Source organism: Acinonyx jubatus, chromosome B3 (assembly GCF_027475565.1).
Source record: "Acinonyx jubatus isolate Ajub_Pintada_27869175 chromosome B3, VMU_Ajub_asm_v1.0, whole genome shotgun sequence".
Lineage (NCBI taxonomy): Eukaryota > Metazoa > Chordata > Mammalia > Carnivora > Felidae > Acinonyx > Acinonyx jubatus.
Window position 1 is genome coordinate 50,747,421 of NC_069386.1, and position 21,281 is coordinate 50,768,701.

General features: G+C 35.0%; 1 protein-coding gene across 10 annotated transcripts in view; it reads left to right on the forward strand.

Moving 5' to 3' along the window:
- ATOSA (atos homolog A) overlaps nt 1-19,347 on the forward strand; it is a 113,978-nt gene extending 94,631 nt beyond the window's left edge. For 7 of the 10 annotated variants that reach the window (XM_027067273.2, XM_027067272.2, XM_053224003.1 and 4 more), the window contains 6 exons: nt 1,015-1,094; nt 1,789-1,897; nt 8,422-8,580; nt 13,038-13,106; nt 15,391-15,590; nt 18,768-19,347. In XM_027067273.2, the coding sequence (XP_026923074.2) occupies nt 1,015-1,094; nt 1,789-1,897; nt 8,422-8,580; nt 13,038-13,106; nt 15,391-15,590; nt 18,768-18,921 (771 nt within the window). In that variant the 3' untranslated portion in view covers nt 18,922-19,347. Of the gene's footprint in view, nt 1-1,014; nt 1,095-1,788; nt 1,898-3,316; nt 3,451-8,421; nt 8,581-13,037; nt 13,202-15,390; nt 15,591-18,767 lie in introns of those variants that run through there. The other 3 variants (XR_003423091.2, XM_027067274.2, XR_008299175.1) reach the window with 3 other exon arrangements.
- Nucleotides 19,348-21,281: the final 1,934 nt, after the last annotated feature.

The following is a 21,281-nucleotide window of genomic DNA, read 5'->3' on the forward strand; positions in this document are numbered from 1 at the left end:
ACCAAGGTGCCCCCAATTAAGTTCAAGCTACAAAAAATAGCATGGTGCACTCATGAAAATCTCAAAAATATTGAGATTGCTTAGACATTCAGTATTATCTTTTTTCTTAGTGACGAATGTACTGTATACAATACATATTTATTCTAGTAACAAGTCTTTTTAACTTGCATGTTGTATGTGATTTTAACTTTAGTTTACATTTGGGTCTTTTATTTTTAGGATATTTTCAGCTAGATGGTGGTTGGATCATGGTCTTAAATGTAATGTGTGGTATACAATGGTGGTTGAACATCTGGAGCAGTATTTTTCAAACCTATTCTTTGTGAAGCCCCAGAGTTCTTAGAAATGCACAGTGGGTAGGGAGGGACAAAGGAGCAGCAGAGTTGGCAGGACTCCAGGCTCCCATCACCATTTAATTTTTTGTTGTTGTTTATTTTTATTTGAAAGCTATAAGTCTTTTACTCCCTTCACAAAATACAGAAGTACAGTTGACCCTTGAACAACACGTATAGAATACATATAACATACAAAATATGTGTTAATTGGCTATTTATGCTGTTGGTAAGGCTTCCAGTCAACAGTAGGCTATTTAGTAGTTAAGTTTTTGGGAATCCAAAACTTTTTGTGGATTTTCAACTGCAGAGGCTGGGCGGGGGGGGATTAGTGCCCCCTAATCCCTGTGTTGTTAGAGGGTTAACTGTATATAAAGTAAAAAAAGTAAAAGTCTTATTATATATTGAGATTCCATGTAAGATTTTGTTTTAGAAAAAACATTCTGCTTCTTAAATAGTCAAAACCTAGTAAAAGTGCTTTTGTTAATCATTTATTTTTTTTCTACCAGTTAATAACATGAGAAATAAGGACAATATGTAATAAAGAGTATGATGTAAGTAGACTGGGGAGAAGTTATAGTATTTGTAAAATATGCTTAACTTTCATTTGAAAAGTGTTCTGTCAATTCAAGAAAAAAATTACAGTCGTTTTAAATATCACAAATGATTGTTTTGACCTTAGGTTCCTCAAAGAAAGACACAATCAGGTTGCTTTGATTTGGATTCTTCATTACTGCATCTGAAAAGCTTATCATCTGGAAGGTATTTATATTAAAACTGATTTGTGTATTTGAAATAATATACTAATTTCTAGTCTTGTGTAATAAATGTTTACTCTAAAAATCACAATTCTAATAGGAATATTATTTTCTAGTTGGGTATCATTTTCAATATTAATTTCACACAGTTATTAAGGATGAAGGGAGAAATTAAGACAATGAGTAGCTAGTATATATTGGTCATCATAATAAATACATTGGTTTTAGCACTTAAGTAAGTTTGAATATTTCTGGTCATTCACCTCCTCCTTTACCTTACACTTCTTTGCAAAAAAAAAAAAGCCTTGGAAATGTGTCCATGTTGACAAATAATACTCTCCTTATTTTCTTTAGTCACATAATTTTGCCTTTATATTCTCATTTTTAACTGAAAATGAAGACTGATAAAGAAGACTGCATTATATATTTCTAGCAGATGCCACTATGTGATATAAATTCTGCCTTGAAACCTTCTAGGGTATTACTTACATTTTTTTCGTCAAATATTAGAACAAAGACCATAAAATCTAATCAGGAATTTAAACTAGATATTTCATATCTTAAAATTTGGTTGGATTAATTTTTTATCATGTAGTTTAAGTAAAATGGATCAAATTCTCCTAATTTAATTTTATACAAAAAATAAATTAGAAAATACTGTGCTTAATGTGTTTGTTTGCTGATTTTCTTTTTAATAGTCATCGACCGTGTTTAAACACTGAAGATGATCCAGATATTCATGAAAAACCATTTCTGAGTTCTAGTGCTCCACCTATAACAAGTCTTAGTCTCTTAGGAAATTTTGAGGTAATGTTTTTGAAAACTATTTTAAGAGTTGAAGTTTCTTAACCTAGACCTAGGGTGTTATTTATGTCATTTGTTTGTGAAAGGGAAATAAATAAATGGATTGTATTTTTTTCAAAGCCTTGAAATCTTTCCCTTTTCCTTTCTGTGAGAAGTGAAGTTAGAATTGTTGGTACTGCCATCTTATAACTGGGTACCTTGTAGGGGAGTTAGAGGACTTAGGTAAACTGGAGTGAGGTGTCTGTTACTCTAGCCAGAGAAGGGACTTGACCACACCTTACCTGATAGTACTGGTTCTGAGTCCCAGGAAGGAGGATGGTGGACTGATAGGAGCCCCTTCATGATCAAGGAGGTTAATTTTCAAAATCAAATTTTTTTTGTACTATACTTGTAACTCTTTTGCAAATCTAAATCTATTCTCTTTTTATTTTTGGGAAAGGGAGAGCAAGCGGAGCAGGGGGGGTGGAGAGAGAGAGAGAATATCTTAATCTTATGCAGGCTCCATGCTTGACACAGAGCCCAACATGGGGCTTGATCCCATGACCCTGAGCCGAAATCTGGAGTAGGATGCTCAACCAACTGAGCCACCCAGGCACCCCTAAAACTATTCTAAAATAAGATTATTTTAAAAAATGGAATGGTTAGTCTCCAATAATGTGCTATTATTTTATTTAATAAGAATATTTCTACTTGGGATCAAGTGTACTATTGGATTAGCTACCTTTAATTAGAAAACAGCCTTGAACATTGAATCACTATGTTGTACACCTGAAACTAATATTGTATGCCAACTGCACATCAATAAAAAAAAAGAAAAACAACCTGAAACATAAGCCTGTAAATGGAGTTTTAAAAGTGAATTTAATTGGTGAGGTTTTTTTATGGGAAAATAATGTAAAATTAGTAGTTTTAATTTAAATAGCTTTACTGGAGTTATGGCAGTTTGATATGTTAACAGTATGCTGTATTTAAAACTGTATTTGATTTTGAAGCTGTCTTTCAAAGTTTTAAAACAGTTATGATAAGTTGATTTCTTTTCCAGTCACTTTTAAGGTATTACTTCAGAACTGTTGAACTCTCTATTCTCTGTCATTTTAAAATGGCATGAGGCCATTGTGAGTAACACTTATTCTGCAACCTTTGTAGTAAAAGAAAATTTGTGAGTGGGGAAAAAGAGCATCTCATATATGAAAGCCTTAGGAAAGAGAAGAAGGTTAAAAGATCAGTACATTGGAATGTTATTTGTGCAGATATGCATATATTTTCACTTGACTTCAGTAGAAAAATTCAGAGAAGTTCTGAGACTGTCCAACCCATAAGTTCTCTTTAATTTATAGTTGTCCTTTGTATCAAGAGTTTATTTCTTTTTATTTCCATTATATTGATATACCACTATTTGTTTATTCACTCACTTGATTCTAGGCCTTTGGGTCGTTTCTAGTTTGGGGCTATTACAAATAAAGCTGCTGTGGATATTCATGGATGCATTTTTGTGTGGACATAAGTTTTCATTTTGTTTGGGTAACTACCTAGGAATGGAATGTCTGGGTAGTATGGTAGGTATATCTTTAACTTCTTTTAAGAAACTGCTAAGGTGTTTTCCAAAGTGGTTATACCATGTTTAATTCCTACTAGTAGTGTATGGGGGTTCTAGATCATCCACATCCTTGCCAGTGTTTGCATGGGTCAGTCGTTTTAATTTTAATCATTCTAGTAGTTTTGCAATGCTGTTGAACTGTGGTTTTAATTTGTATTTCCCTGATTACTCATACTGTTGAGCCTCTTTTCTGTGCTTTATCATTTAGCTTTTCTTTCCCAAGTAAGCACATAATGTTTTCCAAATAATTATTTTTTTCATTTATGTTTTTTGAGAGAGAGAGAGAATGAGGGAATGCAAGCATGGGAGAAAGACAGAGGGAGAGAATCCCAAGTACGCTACTCGCTCAGTATGGAGCCCAATGTGGGCGTCCAGCCCACGGCCTTGGGATCATGACCTGAGCAGAAATCAAGAGTTGGACACTCAACCAGCTGAGCTACCCAGACGCCCCTGAAGAGCAATAGATTTTAATTTTAGTTTTGTTAAATGTCCAATTTATTCTTTTCTTTTATGGATCTTAATTTTGATAGTGCATCTGAAAAATCTAACCCAACACTTCTCCACCATGGCACTATTGATATTTGAGCCAGATAATTCTTTGTTATGGGATCTGTTTGATGCATTATACGATATTTAGTAGAATCTTTGGCCTCTGTCCATTAGAGTTCAGTACCATCGTCTGCCCCTTACCCCCCAGGTATAGCAGTAAAAAATATCTCTAAACATTGACACATGTACCGTGGTTGAGAACTATTTGCTTGACCCCAAGGTCACAAAACTTTTTTCCTACAAGTTTTATTGTTTTAGCTCTTACATTTAGTTGTGTGATCCATTTTGAGTTAAGATTTATATATGATATGTAGTTTATAGTCCAGTTTCATTTTTATGAACATGAATGCCCAATTATTTTAGAATTGACATGAACTAATGTGAGTTCTCTAACATGTTATTCTTTCTTTTAAAAAAAAAAAAATCTAATGTTTATTTTTGAGAGGGAGAAAGAGACGGAGTGCAAATGGGGGAGGGGCAAAAAGAGAGGGAGACACAGAATCCAAAGCAGGTTTCAGGCTCTGAGCTGTTAGCACAGAGGCCAACGCAGGGCTCAAACTCACAAACTGCCAGATCATGATCTGAGCTGAAGTCAGATGCTTAACTGACTGAGTCACCCAGGCACCCCTATTCTTCCTTAAAATTGCTTCAACTATTGTAGTTCCTTTCCCCTTCATCATGTAAATTTTAGAGTTAGCTTACCTATTCCTACAAAACAGACTGCTGAGATTTTGTTTGGATTGCGTTGATAATAGGTCAATATGTGGAAAAGTGACATCTTAAGAATATTAAATCTTTATATTTTAAGGTTTTTAAAGTAATCTCTAAACCCAACATGGGGCTCACTTAAAACCATGAGATCAAGAGTTGCATGCTCTACTAACTGAGCCAGCCAGGTGCCCCTAAAATGTTTCTTATACGTAGCAAGTTAGCACTAAATTGTTACAAGTGATTATGTCATCAAGTGAGCTTGAGAGTGTTAACAAGATTTTAAGTGCTTCTCTGTGTCTAGCACCTTGAATAGGCTCTATGAAGGGTAAGAAAATTTCTATTATACCTGCTCTGGTAGAACATAGTTTTATTTACAGAGATAAGAATAACATATTAAATAATTAGGTTTGAACAGTGGTGAAGTTTAAGGATAGTTCAGTGTGCATTGGAATAGTGAGAGGAGGCCAAACTTCACAGGATTGTAGAAGATTGAGAGAGAAAAGTTGATTTCAGTTCAAATGAACATCTGAATAAGGACTTGAAAATAGTAGCAACTTTGTTTTTTTAGGTTTAACCTGTCATTTATTTATTTTTATTTTTAATTTAATTTGATTTTAATTCTAGCATAGTTAACATACAGTGTTATATTAATTTCAGGTGTACAATGTAGTGATTCAACGATTCTGTACATTACCCTATGCTCTTCAATGACAAGTGCACTCTTTAATCCCCATCACTTATTTCACCCATCCCCTACCCACCTCCCCTCTGGTAACCATCAGTTCTCTATAGATGAGAGTCTGCTTCTTGGGTTAACGCTCTTGGGTTAACGCTTTTTCCTTTACTTGTTTGTTTTGTTTCTTAAATTCTACATGAGTGAAATCATACGGTAATTGTCTGTGATTGATTTATTTTGCTTAGGATTATACTCTCTAGCTCCATCTATGTTGTTGCAAATGCCAAGGCTTCATTCTTTTATATGGCTGAATAATACTTCATTGTGTGTGTGTGTAGCAGTATGTATATATATATATATATATATATATATATATATATATATATATATAGCAGTATAACTGTGTATGTGTATAGATACTTACACACACACACACACACACACACACACACACACACACACACCCTATATCTTACATTCATGTATTGTAGGCTGCTTCCATAATTTGGCGATTGTAAATAATGCTGCTGTAAACACAGGGGTGCATGTATCCCTTTGAATAGTGTTTTTGTATCTTTTCTGTACATATCTAGTAGTGTGGTTACTGGATTGTAGGCTAGTTTTTAACTTTTTGAGGAACCTCCATGCTGTTTTTTTCTTAATTTGTTTTTTAACATTTTTTGAGAGCAGGAGAATCAACAGCACAAGCAGCACAGGCAGAGAGAGAGGGAGACACAGAAACTGAAGCAGGCTCCAGGCTCTGAGCTGTCAGCACAGAGCCCAGCATGGGGCTCAAACCCACAAACTGTGAGATCATGAGCTGAGCTGAAGTTGGAGGCTTAACCGAATGAGCTGCCCAGACACCCCAGAAACCTCCATACTGTTCACCACAGTGCCTACACCAGTTTGGATTCTCACCAAGAGTACAAGAGAGTTCCTTTTTCTTTACATTTTTGCCAATACTTATTGTGTATGTTTTTTATTTTAGCCATTCTGACAGGTGTGAGGCAATATCTCATTGTAGTTTTGATTTGCATTTCCCTAACGATGAGGGATGTTGAGCATTTTTTCATTTGTCTGTTGGCTACCTATATGACTTCTTTGGAGAAATGCTTGTTCATATCTTCTGCCCATATTTTAGTTGGATTATTTTTTTTGGGTGTTGAGTTGTGTGAGCTCTTTGTATATTTTGGATACTAATCCTTTATCATATATGTCGTATGCAAATATCTTCTCTCATTAAGTTACCTTTTAGGTTTGTTGATTGTTTTCTTCGCTGTGTGGAAGTTTTTTATTTTGATGTAGCCCCAATAGTTTATTTTTGCTTTTATTTCCCGTGTCTCAGGAGACATATTTAGAAAAATATTGCTGTGGCTGACATCAGGGACATTACTGCTTGTGCTCTCTTCCAGTATTTTTATGGTTTTAGGTGTCTCACATTTAGGTCTTGAATCCATTTTGAATTATTTTTGTGTATGATGTAAGGAAGTGGTCCACTTTAGTTCTTTCATATGTAGCTGTCTAGTTTTCTCAACACCATTTGTTGAACAGACTGTCTTTTTCCCACTGGATTTTTCTTTCCTCCCTTGTCAAAGATTAATTGACCATATCGTTGGGGGTTTATTTCTGGGTTTTCTATTCTGTTCTCTTGATCTATTGTGTCTATTTTTGTGCCAGTACCATACTATATTGATGACTACAGCTTTGTAATATAACTTGAAGTCTGGAATTATGATGTCTCCAGCTTTGCTTTTCTTTTTCAAAATTGTTTTGGTTGGGGTACCTGGGTGGCTCAGTCAGTTAAGTGTCCAACTTTTGATTTCCACTGAGGTTATGATCTCACAGTTCATGGGTTTGAGTCAACATCGGGCTCCACACTGATAGTGTGGAGCCTGCTTGGGATTCTCTCTCTCTTCCCCTTTCTGCCCCTCCCCTGCTTGCACTCTTTCTTAAAATAAACTTTAAAAAATTTCTCTTGTTATTTGGGGTCTTCTAGGGTTCCATATAAATTTTAGTATTTTTTCTCTAGTTCTGTGAAAAATGCTGTTGTTACTTTGATAGGGGTTGCATTAAATATGCAGATGTCTTTGGGTAATATAGAAATTTTAACTATATTTGCTCTTCCAATCCATGAGCATATAATATCTTTTCATTTCTTGTGTGTCCTCTTTAATTTCTTTCATCATTGTTTTATAGTTTTCAGAGCATAGGTCTTTTTACCTCTTTGATTAGGTTTATTCCTAGGTATCTTACTATTTCTGGTACAATTTTAAGTAGGATTGTTTTCTTAATTTCTCTTTCTCCTGCTTCCTTATTAGTATATAGACATGGAACAGATTTCTGCACACTGATTTTGTATCCTGAGACTTTACTGAATTCATTTATCAGTTCTAGTAGTTTTTTTGGTGGAGTCTTTCGGGTTTTCTAAATATAGGATCATGTCATCTGCATAGAGTGATAATTTTACTTCTTCCTAACCAATCTGGATTCCTTTTTTTCTTTTTGTTGTCTGATTGCTGTTGCTAGGACTTCAGAGTGGACACCCTTGTCTTGTTCGTGATCTTAGGAGAAAAGCTCTCAGTTTTTCCCCACTGAGTATGATTTTAGCTATGGGTTTTTATTTAAGGCCTTTATTGTGTTAAGGTATGTTCCCTCTAAACCTACTTTGTTGAGGGATTTTATTATGAATAGATATTGTACTTGATCAAATGCTTTTTCTGCACCTGTTGAAATGATCATATAATTTTTATCTTTTTTCTTATTGAAGTGACTATCATGTTTATTGATTTTCAAATACTGAACCATCCTTGCATTCCTGGAATAAATCCCACTTGATAGTGAGAAATGATTTTTTTAACATATTGTTGGATTCTGTTTGAGTAGCAACTATTTTTTTGGTACCAGAAATCATAGTAATGTTTTTCTTTAAATGAAAAAAGAAATGAATGTGTTAACTTCTAAAATTTGTTTCTTAAAATTTATTTTGTCTTCCAGGAGTCTGTCTTGAACTATCGTTTAGATCCTCTTGGCATTGTTGATGGTTTTACTGCTGAGGTAGGGGCAAGTGGTATTTTCTGCCCCACACATTTGACTCTTCCAGTTGAAGTGTCATTCTACAGTGTTTCAGATGATAATGCTCCCTCTCCTTATATGGCAAGTATTTTAAAAAATTGTCTCTGTCTGCTAAAATCAACCAATTAAATTGCAAGTGTCTTTAAATTTAAAGAAATTTAATACTGCATTGTGGTAATACTTGAAAACATAAAGCATTTCCTAAGAGAAAATTGAAGGCTGAATAGAAACAAAAGTACTGACATGTTATCTCACAACTTATTTCTGAGCTAGCTCTAACAACAAATATCCTCTTTTGCATTTGAGGATCTGCTGAAAATTTTCTTGTTTCTATGTGATTTAAAAACATGATAAAACTTTTATTAGTGACACTATGATTTCATATCTTGCTGAATTCAGACAAATTCTCAAGTACTTACTATATACTCTGGTCCCATAAGTGTTGCCTTCACATGTGATCCTCATTTCAGGAAGATTTAGGTAAAGATTTGGTGAGTTATTAAGTCTTCTGTGAGACTCTTTCACTCTGTTTATGCTGTTTGTTTCAAGACCATTTTTTTCTAATCCTAGAGTTGTTTAGAATACTAGCTATTTCTGTTTTCCACACTAATGTTCTAGTGGAGAGTAGGATAGCTAAGTAAAAGCACAGTTTTGACTCAATGATCCCATGATTACGTCTTTCCCATTTTGTTATTCTGATCACTTGAGAATAAAATAAGCCTTTAACTGCAAAAATGATACGGAGTTTTGGTGCATGTTTGGTATCAGCCCTTTTACAAAAGACAAAGAAAGAGAAGTGGCTAACCCTGCAAGTCTATACATAGTTTACAGTAATGGTCTCAAATAAGGGGTCACATCTGTGTTTTCATGTTAGGTCTTACTTTCAGAAATACAGACTGCTTTAGTTATAGAAATATACAGCCCTGGCCTTGCTATTTGAATTTTCTAGCTTCCCACTTGGCCCAGTTGCTTCCTCTAATATCCTTCTCCACAACCTTCTAGATTTTCAAGAAAGAACTAAAGGTTGTGAAAAGAGAAATCTATGTAATAGACAACAAAGGAAAGGAAGTTATACATTTTTAGGGACTTAAATATAGCCTACTCATTGTTGGCCCTGTTTGCTTAAGGAAAGTTGTTTTAGCCTTACTCCATTTTAAGAGTAAAATGAAGAGCTTCATACTTCAGTGTTTCATACTTCGAATGAGAAAACATAATGGTGTCTGCTCATTTATTGTAATCTGTCATTAATGTACAAAACCCCCAATGACCATTAAGGTGGGTTAGAAACAAGATAAAAGAGTGAATGACTGAAATCAGCTCAAATAAATATTTTTGAGTGAAATTAACAAGGAAGAGAGAATTTGAACTATGCTTTTTAAAGAGTAGAACAGCATTTATCTTGACCTTGGTTGACATCTAAAAAGATAGGATTAAATGATAAAGAGTTTTGTCACTCTCTCTAGAAAGTACACACAAATGGTTATAACTTGAATAGATACCAGAAAGAGTATGAAATCAGGTTATTGAGTTGAGTTTGTCTGTCCTTTAAGAATCCCTGACTTACTCAGTTAAGCATCCAACTTCGGCTCAGGCCATAGATCTCACGGCTTGTGAATTTGAGCCCAGCATTGGGCTGACAGCCTAGAGCCTGCTTCAGATCCTTTGTCTCCCTCTCTCTGCCCCTCCCCCTCCCCGTCCCTCCCTCCTTCCCTCCCTTCCTCCCTTCCTCCCTCTCTCTCTCTCTTTCTCTCAAAAATAAGCAAACATTAAAGAATCCCTGACTTACTTTTCTTTGATAATATTCTTCAGTAAACTTTCCATTTTGTAATTAAATTTTTTCTAAGTTAGTTTATTCATTAGGAATGGGTTCCTTTTGCAAATGACCCAGTCCAAATCTTAGACCAAAAATCTTTCCTACTATAAATTAATAAAATTAATCATATTTATTTAGGGAATCTTATTTACATTCTTGTAGTTTAGTGTGTTTTTAAAGGACTGATCACATTTTGATAATATATATCACAGACCAGCAGAACTGAGATACCAAATTCCTACTTGTTACCTTGGGACCTCTCATCACAAATAATACAAATGACTCACAAAAGATAATATTATGTACAGAAAATTCTGTTTTTGTGATATAGAACTGGTACAGGACTTTTCATGAAATAATTCCTTAAAGATTAACTCAAAAAGCCACATAATATCTCTCTCCAATTTGGGTATCACTGGTAAAAATGTTCTCCAACTGTTACATAGCAACATGTCACTGTTTAGAAATTATTGAATGGTGGAACCAGGTAGAATGGTCTAAAGAAGGCATGCCAGTGGTAAATTCATGGTACGACTTCAATTATCATCAGATTAACAAGACCATATGTTATCTTTCTCTATTTGTAATTCACCAAATTAAGATAGACTTCTTTCAGTTTTACTTACTGCATGCATATTCTCTATAGCAGAGTAATTTGTGGAGTTTTTGTGTAAGATTTTAATTCTGTTTATCTTCATCTTTCTTTTCCATCCTTCAATACCAGACAAAATGTATTTTTCTTCTTTATGTTAAATAAAATAACTTTTGGGGCACCTGGGTGGCTCAGTTGGTTAAGCGTTGGCTCAGGGTGGTAGGATTGAGCCCCACAATGGACTCTGCACTGACAGAGGAAGCCTGCTTGGGATTTTGTCTCTCTCCCCACCTTTCTCCCTCTCTCTCTGACCGCCCCCCCCCCCCCGCTTGTGCTTTCTCTCTGTCTCAAAATAAATAAACCTTAAGAAAATAAATACAATAAGTACAGTAACTTTTATAGGTAGAAACATGAATATTCTGACCAACTAAAATAAATTTAATTATTAAAAATAATTATTAAATAATTAAGTTACTTAAAATTACAATAATAAATAATAAAATTCCAAATAATTTCCCAATTTCTGTCTAAAATTTGTAATTTGCTAGTGCCCCTACTGATCTTACATTGCTTAGAGACGGTTGTGAAGTGTTGGCTTAACCTATAAAGTTTTAGAAATACACATACTCTCTTTATAAATTGATTTAATTATTGCTACCATGTTCTGAAAACTATTAGAATTGTATGTATCAAAGGAAATAAGCATAGGCTTGGTAGTAGTAGTTTTTGCCCCACCAGTTTTCTTATATGTATTTAGGGGAAGGAGGCAAGGGAAGAACAGTAATGTATTGCCTATAGCAATGTGATTATGAAAGGTAGCTATTATTTGGATATATTTTACTTTTTTTTCCTGGAACTAGGAAGAAGAGGGGCATTATATGCCACAGCTTTTTTCACATAAAGCAGATCATAAGAAATTGTTAAAGCTTCATTATTATTTTGGTTAGAGATGCAGTTTGTTAATATGCTGTTTTTATGCTTTAAATGACCACGCGGTAAATCACATTAGACAAGAACAACATATGTCCTTTCAGTGCCCATTTCCACAAACATTTCCTAATATTAATATGTTAATTTAACAGTCTAAGGATGGCATTTGATTCACATAGCAGAGTCTGGCTTTCCTTTTCACCTTTGTGCACTTTTTCTTTTTACCCACCAACCCTGGTCTTTCTTACAAATCCAGCAAAAATGTCTGATGGGACAGTCCTGTTTTATATTTACTTCAGTTGACATGTTTGGTCATGTACAATGTAAAATGATGGGATATGAAATGCAGAGCATGCATTTATTCTACTTAACTACTCGAAACTATTTCCCCAGTTAAAACCAATGAAACAGCCCCCTTTCTAAGAATTAAATATCACAGTTACCACCTGTGGTCGTTTGGTCATCTTAGTTCTCTAGAAACTTGCATATATTCAATTCTAGCTTTCCTTGTTTTAATTTATACGTGCTTCCCGTTGTTTGGGTTTCTGTAGTGATTAGAACATCCTTCTCAGAAAACTATGTTCTCTAGTATAGGGAAGTATAGTACTTCTTAAACTTTAATGTACATATGATATCATCTGGAGGATCTTAAAACTACAGCTTTGATTTGATAGATCTAGGGAGAAGCCATAAATTGTGCATTTCTAACAAGTTTATAGGTGATGCCGATTATGCTGGTCTATCTCTAGTCAGAAATCCATATATGTAATTTAACTCACTGACTAAAGAATTTACTTCACTGTTGGCTAAGACTTAGACCCTTCTGCATTCTTTACTTTTTGTATGTCCAAAGAACAATAAATTAGTTGCTTTTTCATTTCTCTCTTTCCACATGATACAAGAAAATAATCCTGTCTTCTAACTGTATTTCCTTTTTAAGGAACTTCTATATTGTATATCTTAATGGAAATTTCAAACAGTGTAATGTTATTTATTTCACCATCTGCAGGAAGAGCAGTAAATTGTTTCCTTTTGGGTGGGACCCTCAATATTTCATACTCAGAATGTATCTATTGATGGGAATGTTTTTGCATACAAATAGAATTCTAAAATTTTAGTAGTTACATGATTTATTATACTTATTTTAGCCTTTCATATACATATGCATCAGTTTGTACTCAATTTGTCTTCTTTTATTTCAAGGGTGTGATTACTTTAGAGTCCCTTGGTAAAAGGGGTTATCGAGTACCTCCTTCAGGAACAATACAAGTGGTATGTGTTTTATAGTCTACAATTGCAATAATCATTCTCTCACATACATATAGAACTTAGCCCTTTCTCCTGCTACTGCTGCTGCAACAACTTTGGTAAGTAACAGTGGGGCTGCAGCTTTCTTTGGAGTTTCCCTGCTCTGCCCCAGGAATGGCCATGTGGGGACCTCCATAAAAGGAAAACATTAATAATCTAATCAAGGTGAATGCTTTAGAAAAATAGTATATGACAGTTTACGTAACTTAAATAGAGCTGTTTTCAATGTAATTAGAACTTTACTAGTTCCTTCTATTTAATATAGTTAGACTGAGATTGACCTATTTAAAAGGAAACCTCAAATGCTAGTATTGCTTTGGCAGGAAAACTTGGGAAACAAAATTATATTATCCCTGGTGTAATAATTTCTAAATTAACCTACTAAAATGGTTACACCAAGTAGAAATGTAGTCTGACAGATGTGAGGGCAGAGAAAGCATCTTTCCTTTTGGTGTAGGTGTTGATCTAGTTTTGGCTCAGGAGAATTCCTTGAGCCCAAAGCAGTCCTTCATCATCGTTGGTCTTGGTTTTTCAGAAGGGTAATTTGATATCAAGGCCAGTTTACAATTGGGTTCATCTCCAAGTCAGACCCAGGATAATCTTACATGCCCAAAAGTATATTATAAAGCTGGCTCTAGCAGACTGACAAGAATCTAACTGATATTTGTCAGTTATACCTCAAGAAAGTTGAAATTAAAAAAAAACAAAAAAGTCTAGCTAAGTTCCTTATACTCAGGATCTGGTCTAATTCAACAAGCCTTTTTATGCCTTTTGGCCTCAATGTGATCAATGCTTCACCAGACCATTTTTACTCATCACTATTGTTCAAATACATCAAGGAGTCTTCTGTACATTTGCTTGGTTCACATCACACAGGGATGAAACATGGTATTATGTGATACATTTGTGTGCACATATTGCAATATATACATATATATATGTACATATATATATGTATATATATATAATTTCACTGAGGAAGAATCATTGCATATTAAAGTAAGACTTTTATGTTAAATGGATTTCTTGAACTAAAAAGAGTGATAATCATCTTGTTTTCTTGCCCTTGGCTATGTAGTTCATGTGAAAGCATGGAAAAGCTAGCTATCAGTTGTCATAATAATGAGGCATAAATCCCAAGGCAGCACGTTCATACCCCTTTGTTTGAGGACTACCAACTTTAATGATTAATTTTAAATCTGAAATTTAGGTGTGTCTTTCATTCCTTATATAGTTTAATTTTTTATCAACATGGTTTGAACTTTTAGCTTGCTAGTTGTTGTGGTTGTTGAATGTATTAGCCTTAATCTTAAGACTCGCTAGATTTCAAAAGTTGGATCATAATATTGATATATTTCTCATTTTGATTCAGTGAGTGATGTCCAGTGCCACGGATGAGCTTCTGAAAGCACGGGCACCAAGTTACCTATTGATGTGTTGGTAATTTGGTTAAAGTCAGATCAGCAGCTTGGGATCTTGTTTAAAAATTAGTACTTTAAAAAATAATATTCCTCTGGTTATTAATAGTCAAGTATCAGTTGAATTTAATTCAGTCTTAACTAAGGATACATATTTTGGTCTATTATAATATTGATGATTTTACACTACAGTTTTTGAAACGAATCCAACTGTGAGAACATGAAGTATTATTTAGTCTACTTGGTAACTAATAATACACCTTATTTTCTAAACTTGGAAAAATTTCCAAATAAGAAAAAGTCTCTTTTTTCAGAACATGTTTTTAATTTTATAGTAACTATACATACCTAGTATACCAAAAAGTCTAGTTTTACCTAGCTTTTTTATTTTAAAACAATTTGTATTTACTTATCAAAATGTGATGAAAATTAACATTCTGTTTTGAGTACTTTGGGTTTGACACACTTTGATAAAGCTAATGTTTGAAATAAGTGAACTGGAATTTTTTAATCCAGTAAGGGTGTATTTTGCTTACTTTAGTGGAAGCATTTGTAAAAATCTGAACAAAGAGTAAAAGTTTATATTGTCTAATATGAAATTTGTGACTAAAGATTTTGATTTGTTACAGGAAATAAATTGAACCGTTTTTTAAAATAGTGAATATCTTTTCATAAACTTCTAAAATGTTATTAACTTTAGTTCCCAAAACTAAATTATATCCAGTGGGATTAACTTCTTATTAAATAGTCTATTTTATTATTGGCACAATTATTTTGCATCAACTCAATAAATCACTTTTTTAAGAAAAATTTTTATATTGTTTCTTCAGACCTTATTTAACCCTAATAAGACTGTGGTGAAGATGTTTGTTGTGATATATGACTTACGAGATATGCCAGCTAATCATCAGACATTCCTACGACAAAGAACTTTTTCTGTACCTGTTAAACAAGAAATGAAGAGAAGCGTTAATAAAGAGAACATCCGACATACAGAAGAACGGTTATTGCGCTACCTCATACATCTGAGGTAATGTTTCAAATAAATATGAAAATATGTTACTTCAGAAGAACAACTCCAAATTTTTTTGTTTATTTTAACACGTGTCACTCTAGACCAGTGCCCCCTTGGAATTTGCTTAATTTGGAAACTTTTCATATGCCAAGATGCAGAAAACACAGAGCATATCTTCCTTCATTCATTGTTACTTGTTGAATTAAGGAAGTTTTCATTTATAGCTATGTAATGTAAAATATTTTATATCAAAACAAATTCTGACATATCTGGGGCAGTGAAGCACATTTTCTAAATCAATGCTGTTCAATGGAATTGTAATATGGGGGCGCCTGGCTGGGTCAGTCTGTAGAGCATGGATGACACTCTTGATCTCAGGGTTGTGAGTTCGAGCCTAATGTTGGGTGTAGAGATTACTTAAAAATAAAATCTTAAAAATACTGTAATATGAACCGTATATGTAGTTCTGTATTTTCTAGTAGCCAATTAAAAAAAAAAGGTGATAAGAGGGGTGCCTGGGGGCTCAGTTGGTTAAATGTCTGACTTCGGCTCAGGTCATGATCCCATGGTTCATGAGTTCAAGTCCCCTGTTGGGTTCTGTGCTGACAGCTTGGAGCCTGCTTTGGATTCTGGGTGTCCCTCTCTCTGTGCCTCCTGCTTGTGCCCTGTCTCTCTCTCTCTCAATAATAAATAAGTATTTAAAAAATTTAAAAATAATAAAAATAAAGTGATAGAAAAAAATAAGAAACAGGAAAGATTGGGGTGCCTGAATGGCTCTGTCAGTTGAGTGTCCAACCTTGATTTCAGTTCGGGTCATGATCCCAGGGGTCATGGGATCAAGCCCTACATCAGGCTGCATGCTCAGCACAGCATGGAGCCACCTAATAATCTCTGTCTCTCTCTCCCTCTCCCTCTCTACCCCCATTTCCCCACTCACACTCTCTCTGAAATAAAAAAATTTTTAAAAAGGAAACAGGAAAGATTAATATATTTCCTTTAACTCAACATACCCAAATGTTTTAATTTGAATATATAATCAACATAAAAATTATGAATGAGTTATTCTATGCTCTTTTATTGCACTAAATATTTGAAATCAAGTATAGGTTTTATACTAACAGGGCAACTCAGTTTGAACTAGCCACATTTCAAGTGCTCAGTAGCCACATGTCGCTAGTGGCTACTGTATCGGGCAGGGAAGTTTTTAACCCTCATTCATTCATTCAACAAGTATTTATGTGTTGAGTATGTTTCTGGGTACTAGGGAAACAGCAGTGTGAAAATCTCTTTTCTCATAGAGTTTATATTCTGGTAATTCCATCAGAAATACCTTTCCTCTAACTTGTACTACGCAGGTCACAGCACAAGATTTTGAAAAACCATTTGTTTGCCCTTGAGGTCTGTGTTGCCAGTATCCTGGGGTAAGGTTGTGGCCCTGAAATCCTAGTGCAGTTCTCAGGCAATGAGCAAATCTGTTGGTTGGGAGAGAGCTGAATAGTCTTTTGCCTGTAACTTTGTTCTTGGTAATTTTCAGATGCTATTTATAGTAAGTTCTTAACCACATCAGTGACAGTAATTCATTTTAGCCTAACTCCTTACTTCAAAGATCCTATTCATGAGGAGGAGGCACCTCTCATCCAGGGCGCAGGCAGACGACCTCTTTAATCTGCTGCTAATGGTGACTGCCAGCTTTTTTTCAAGAGATCTGCCTTGTGGTCATCAGGAGTACATGAAGACTGAGCTGTCCACTTAACCCCATACTTGAAAAAGTCTATTAATGGGTTCCCACATAGTACTGCTTATCCTGGGGTCTTCTGTCTGGTGTTCTACATCCTAAGGACATGTTGAACTGGAGCAATGTTTTTAAACCCAACTCTACACTACCTGACATGAGCCTAATGTGAATGTATACAGATTGTGAGAATGAAAATCTGAAAACAGACTCTGAAGACTTTTTTAAAAAGAGAAATGGTATGAAATAGCAGACCATAAGAATAGATCCCAGCCCAAGCTAGGATAAGATTCAACTCTCTCTAAACTTCCATTTGATACCATTCCTCTTGAAGTTTAACCACCATAAATAACCAACATTCTCCAAAGTAAACATGAACTACCCCAGCTTTTATATAATCCCCACAGAGTGATTAGATACTTTAAATGCTGTAAAGAAACCTCTTTGGGAAGTATACCATATATATGTATGAGTATGGTATACTTCCCAAAGCTCTCATTTTTCTCCTTCAGATTGAGAAGGTTAAAAAACTTCAGACAGATTGAAAGAGCTGGCGTTCAGCTCACATAAAACTGGCCACCAGATTTTTCAGCTAATTTAGGAGTAAAATTCATAAACCCAAAGAGTATTTCTGTTATGCAAAGGGTAAACCAGAGAGATTAGCACAAAAGGATATGTTTGAATGTCTGCCAGATAAGTTTATATGACAAAAGACTCCAGCACCCTGTATTATGTTACAGGTATTAGCAGGGAATAGATACAGTTCCATATACAGTATTGATAACCATTTTCATTTCACTACAAATTTTTGTCTTTTTAATGATGATTAGGCTTTATTAGCTAGCCATTACTGATGATAGCAGTAATTGTCCTCAATAGTTGATTATTTTCTGTGGTGACTTCTCAAGTGTGGAATCCATTTTAATGTACTCACAATTGGGGGAGGGCAAGTTATATGAAATAAAGCAGTCTGTGTGACTGTAAGATGCTAGGGCTGCAAAGCCCAAATGTAGTATAATTGACTGATGTGAACTGAAACTTGACATTGTAGATAAGGGAAAGTGCATGTGTTATGGTGTCAGAGATTTGAAAAAAAAGGATCACATGTGAAACAAGCTTTATAGAAATAAGAAACATCTCTGGGGCACCTGGCTGGTACAGTCAGAGGAACATGTGACTCTTGATCTCAGGGTCATGAGTTTTAACCCCACATGGGATGTAGAGATTATGTAAATAAAAAAATATCTCTGACATTGTAAGAAGGAAAGGGAGTATGGGATGTTTAGGGAATAGTAAGGAAGAGGCACTTAAATAGCAGCACATACTTTAGCAATGTAAGACTAAGTATCTTGTTAAACAGTTACTCTTAATATTGGTAGCAAGACTCCTTTTTGCTTTCAAAATTTACTGAACTTTAAAGACTCATTCCCTGAAATAATGCATCTTTTTTGTTTGTTTAGGTTCCAGAGTTCTAAATCTGGAAAGATCTACCTCCATAGAGATGTACGGCTCCTGTTCTCTAGAAAGTCAATGGAAGTTGATAGTGGTGCTGCGTATGAACTCAAATCTTACACTGAATCGCCAACAAACCCTCAGTTTTCACCAAGATGTTGATAAGGAGTGACAATTTAAAGCGTTCGCTCAGTACCCAAGTTTGAAAGTAAAAATTAGCATAGAACGGAGTGCACCAATTAACATCCAGGAGGGTGGATCCTCTCCTGTTATCCTGGACCAGTTTTTATTAAAGGATTCCTGGAATGAGATCCACATATTCCAAGTAGACTGGAAACACTCATGTCCTAATCCATTTTGTACTGTCGAAACCACTTCATTGGACGTGTTGCAATAGCAACCCCCCCTTCCCCAATTAGATTAGTGTTTACACATTTTATTTCTCAGTTATTTAATATTTAATGTTTTCCTTAATACTCAAGTGATGTTTGTCTCTAGTGTTCTAATGTAGCACAAATCCTATGTAAAATCATACTATGTATTTTTGACATTAATGTTGAAATCCAAAATATATGCACAAGTCTTTAATTTTGTGTGTGATGTGTTTTAAGTACTATTCATTTAATTTATTGAAAATGAGAATGAAATGTTGAGCTTCTTTAAGATTAACGCACTATGCAAGCATGTGTACTTTTTATATCTCCAAGGTTTAGTTTTTACAATATCCCATCCTGGTTGCTATCTCACATACTAGTCCTGTAACATGCTGTTTTTGGCAGTGCAACGTGGACTAAGCTGCTTCACATTCCCTTTGCAAATTCAGATCATTATGCCCATTCATATTCCTTCTAGAACTCCTTACTCCCAAAACAGTTCTATTTTTCCTTAATTGCTACTACAGAAGCTTTACATTAAATTGCTGTCCCATGCTAGATAACTTTTGCAAATTGTTAAAAAAAAAATATGTACTTTGAAAACAAATTAATATTTATATTGTAAATATACGCAAAAACAAAGAAACGTGTATTTGGCTTTTGTTTTTAGATGAGATCTTCATGTGATTAAGTGAATTTCTGATAACCATCAGACAGTTTCCATTCTAGCTTTACAGCTGACAAGAGGGGAAGGAAGATGTCTTGAGCCTCTTCCCCAAAGAAATTTATCATGTTCTTGCTCAGGGTCACAATAGGAAAACCACTGAGGAAGTGAATTGATTGAATGCATCAAAAGCCCTCCTTCCATCCCCCTAAAAAGAAGAATGGTTTTAGATGTTTGTGCAGGGACAGTGTGCAACAGCAGATCGGATGACAAGGCACAGATACTGGGAATGCTGGTACAAAGCAACAAGTGCAGGTTAGAGAATACATACTACTCAAGTAGGCCACACCAAGAGACCTGGGAGTCAAAGACCAGGTGAGTGCTTTGGAATTTTGGAGATGAGAAGGTCCTTATATTGGGATCCAGATAATGGATAGACTATTCAAGGGAAATCAGACCAGTGATGAGTATGTGACTGCAGGCTGTGGGGTGGCCAGCAAGAAGCCTCTTATAAATAACTTTTAAAATACTTGCTGAGGCATCTGGTGTCTCCGTCACTTGAGCATCCAACTTTTGACTTTGGCTCAGGTCATAATCCCAGGTGTGGGATTGAGCCCACATCCAGCTCCCTGCTGAGCATGGAGTCTACTCCCCCCCCCCCCCCGACCCCCGGCTTGTGCATTCTCTTTCTCTCTTTTAAGTAAATAAAAAAAATACCAGCTCAAAGAGAAAAGGCCACTTACATTCCATAAAGCTAAAAAAAAGTTTTCGATGGCACACATTTTTGACGACTTATTCTTGATTTTCAGGCTGTGAAAACAACATGGAATTAGGACCCAAAATGTTGGGATTGTAATTCTAGCTGTAATAGCATCTGATGGGACTGACTCCAGGAATCCTCTAGCCTTTCTGGGTCTGTGTGAGAGAATAGAGTGAGAGTATTGATAATATGCCTTCTTAAATTCTGTCATATGATTTTTGGAATTGGCATTCCAATATATGTATCTAGACTTACTCATTTGACCAAAGTAAATATTGACAATTTTGAGTGCAACTTGGAAAACACCAAGTAGTTAAACCATCAAAATGCTTTAAAAAAAAAAAAAAGTTATTCTTTGACCTCTCCAGTAATCGAAAAATTAGTAATATATGTTGGATAGAGGTGTCTTCTTATGTGGGTACCTCACTGCAACTTTTCTAGAATTACTGCTAGTACATGGTTTTTCTTGTTTCTGGGTATTTTAAAGAAAATTTCAAGAAGATGATTGCAACATCTGGTTGCATCCTGTGCCCTTCCTGGCAAGGGAAACATGCTGGCTTTTTGTCCCTCTTCTTCTTAGGGTCTTTTATGCCCATGTTTTTTCCACTTGAGGTATGGTGACCAAGTACAAATCTGCTCTCCCTTGCCCTGGCACTATCTCTATTGTAATAGTTCTTTTCCTACCTGTCTTTTGTCACAGGCAGAGTCTTTACCACTCTTGCCA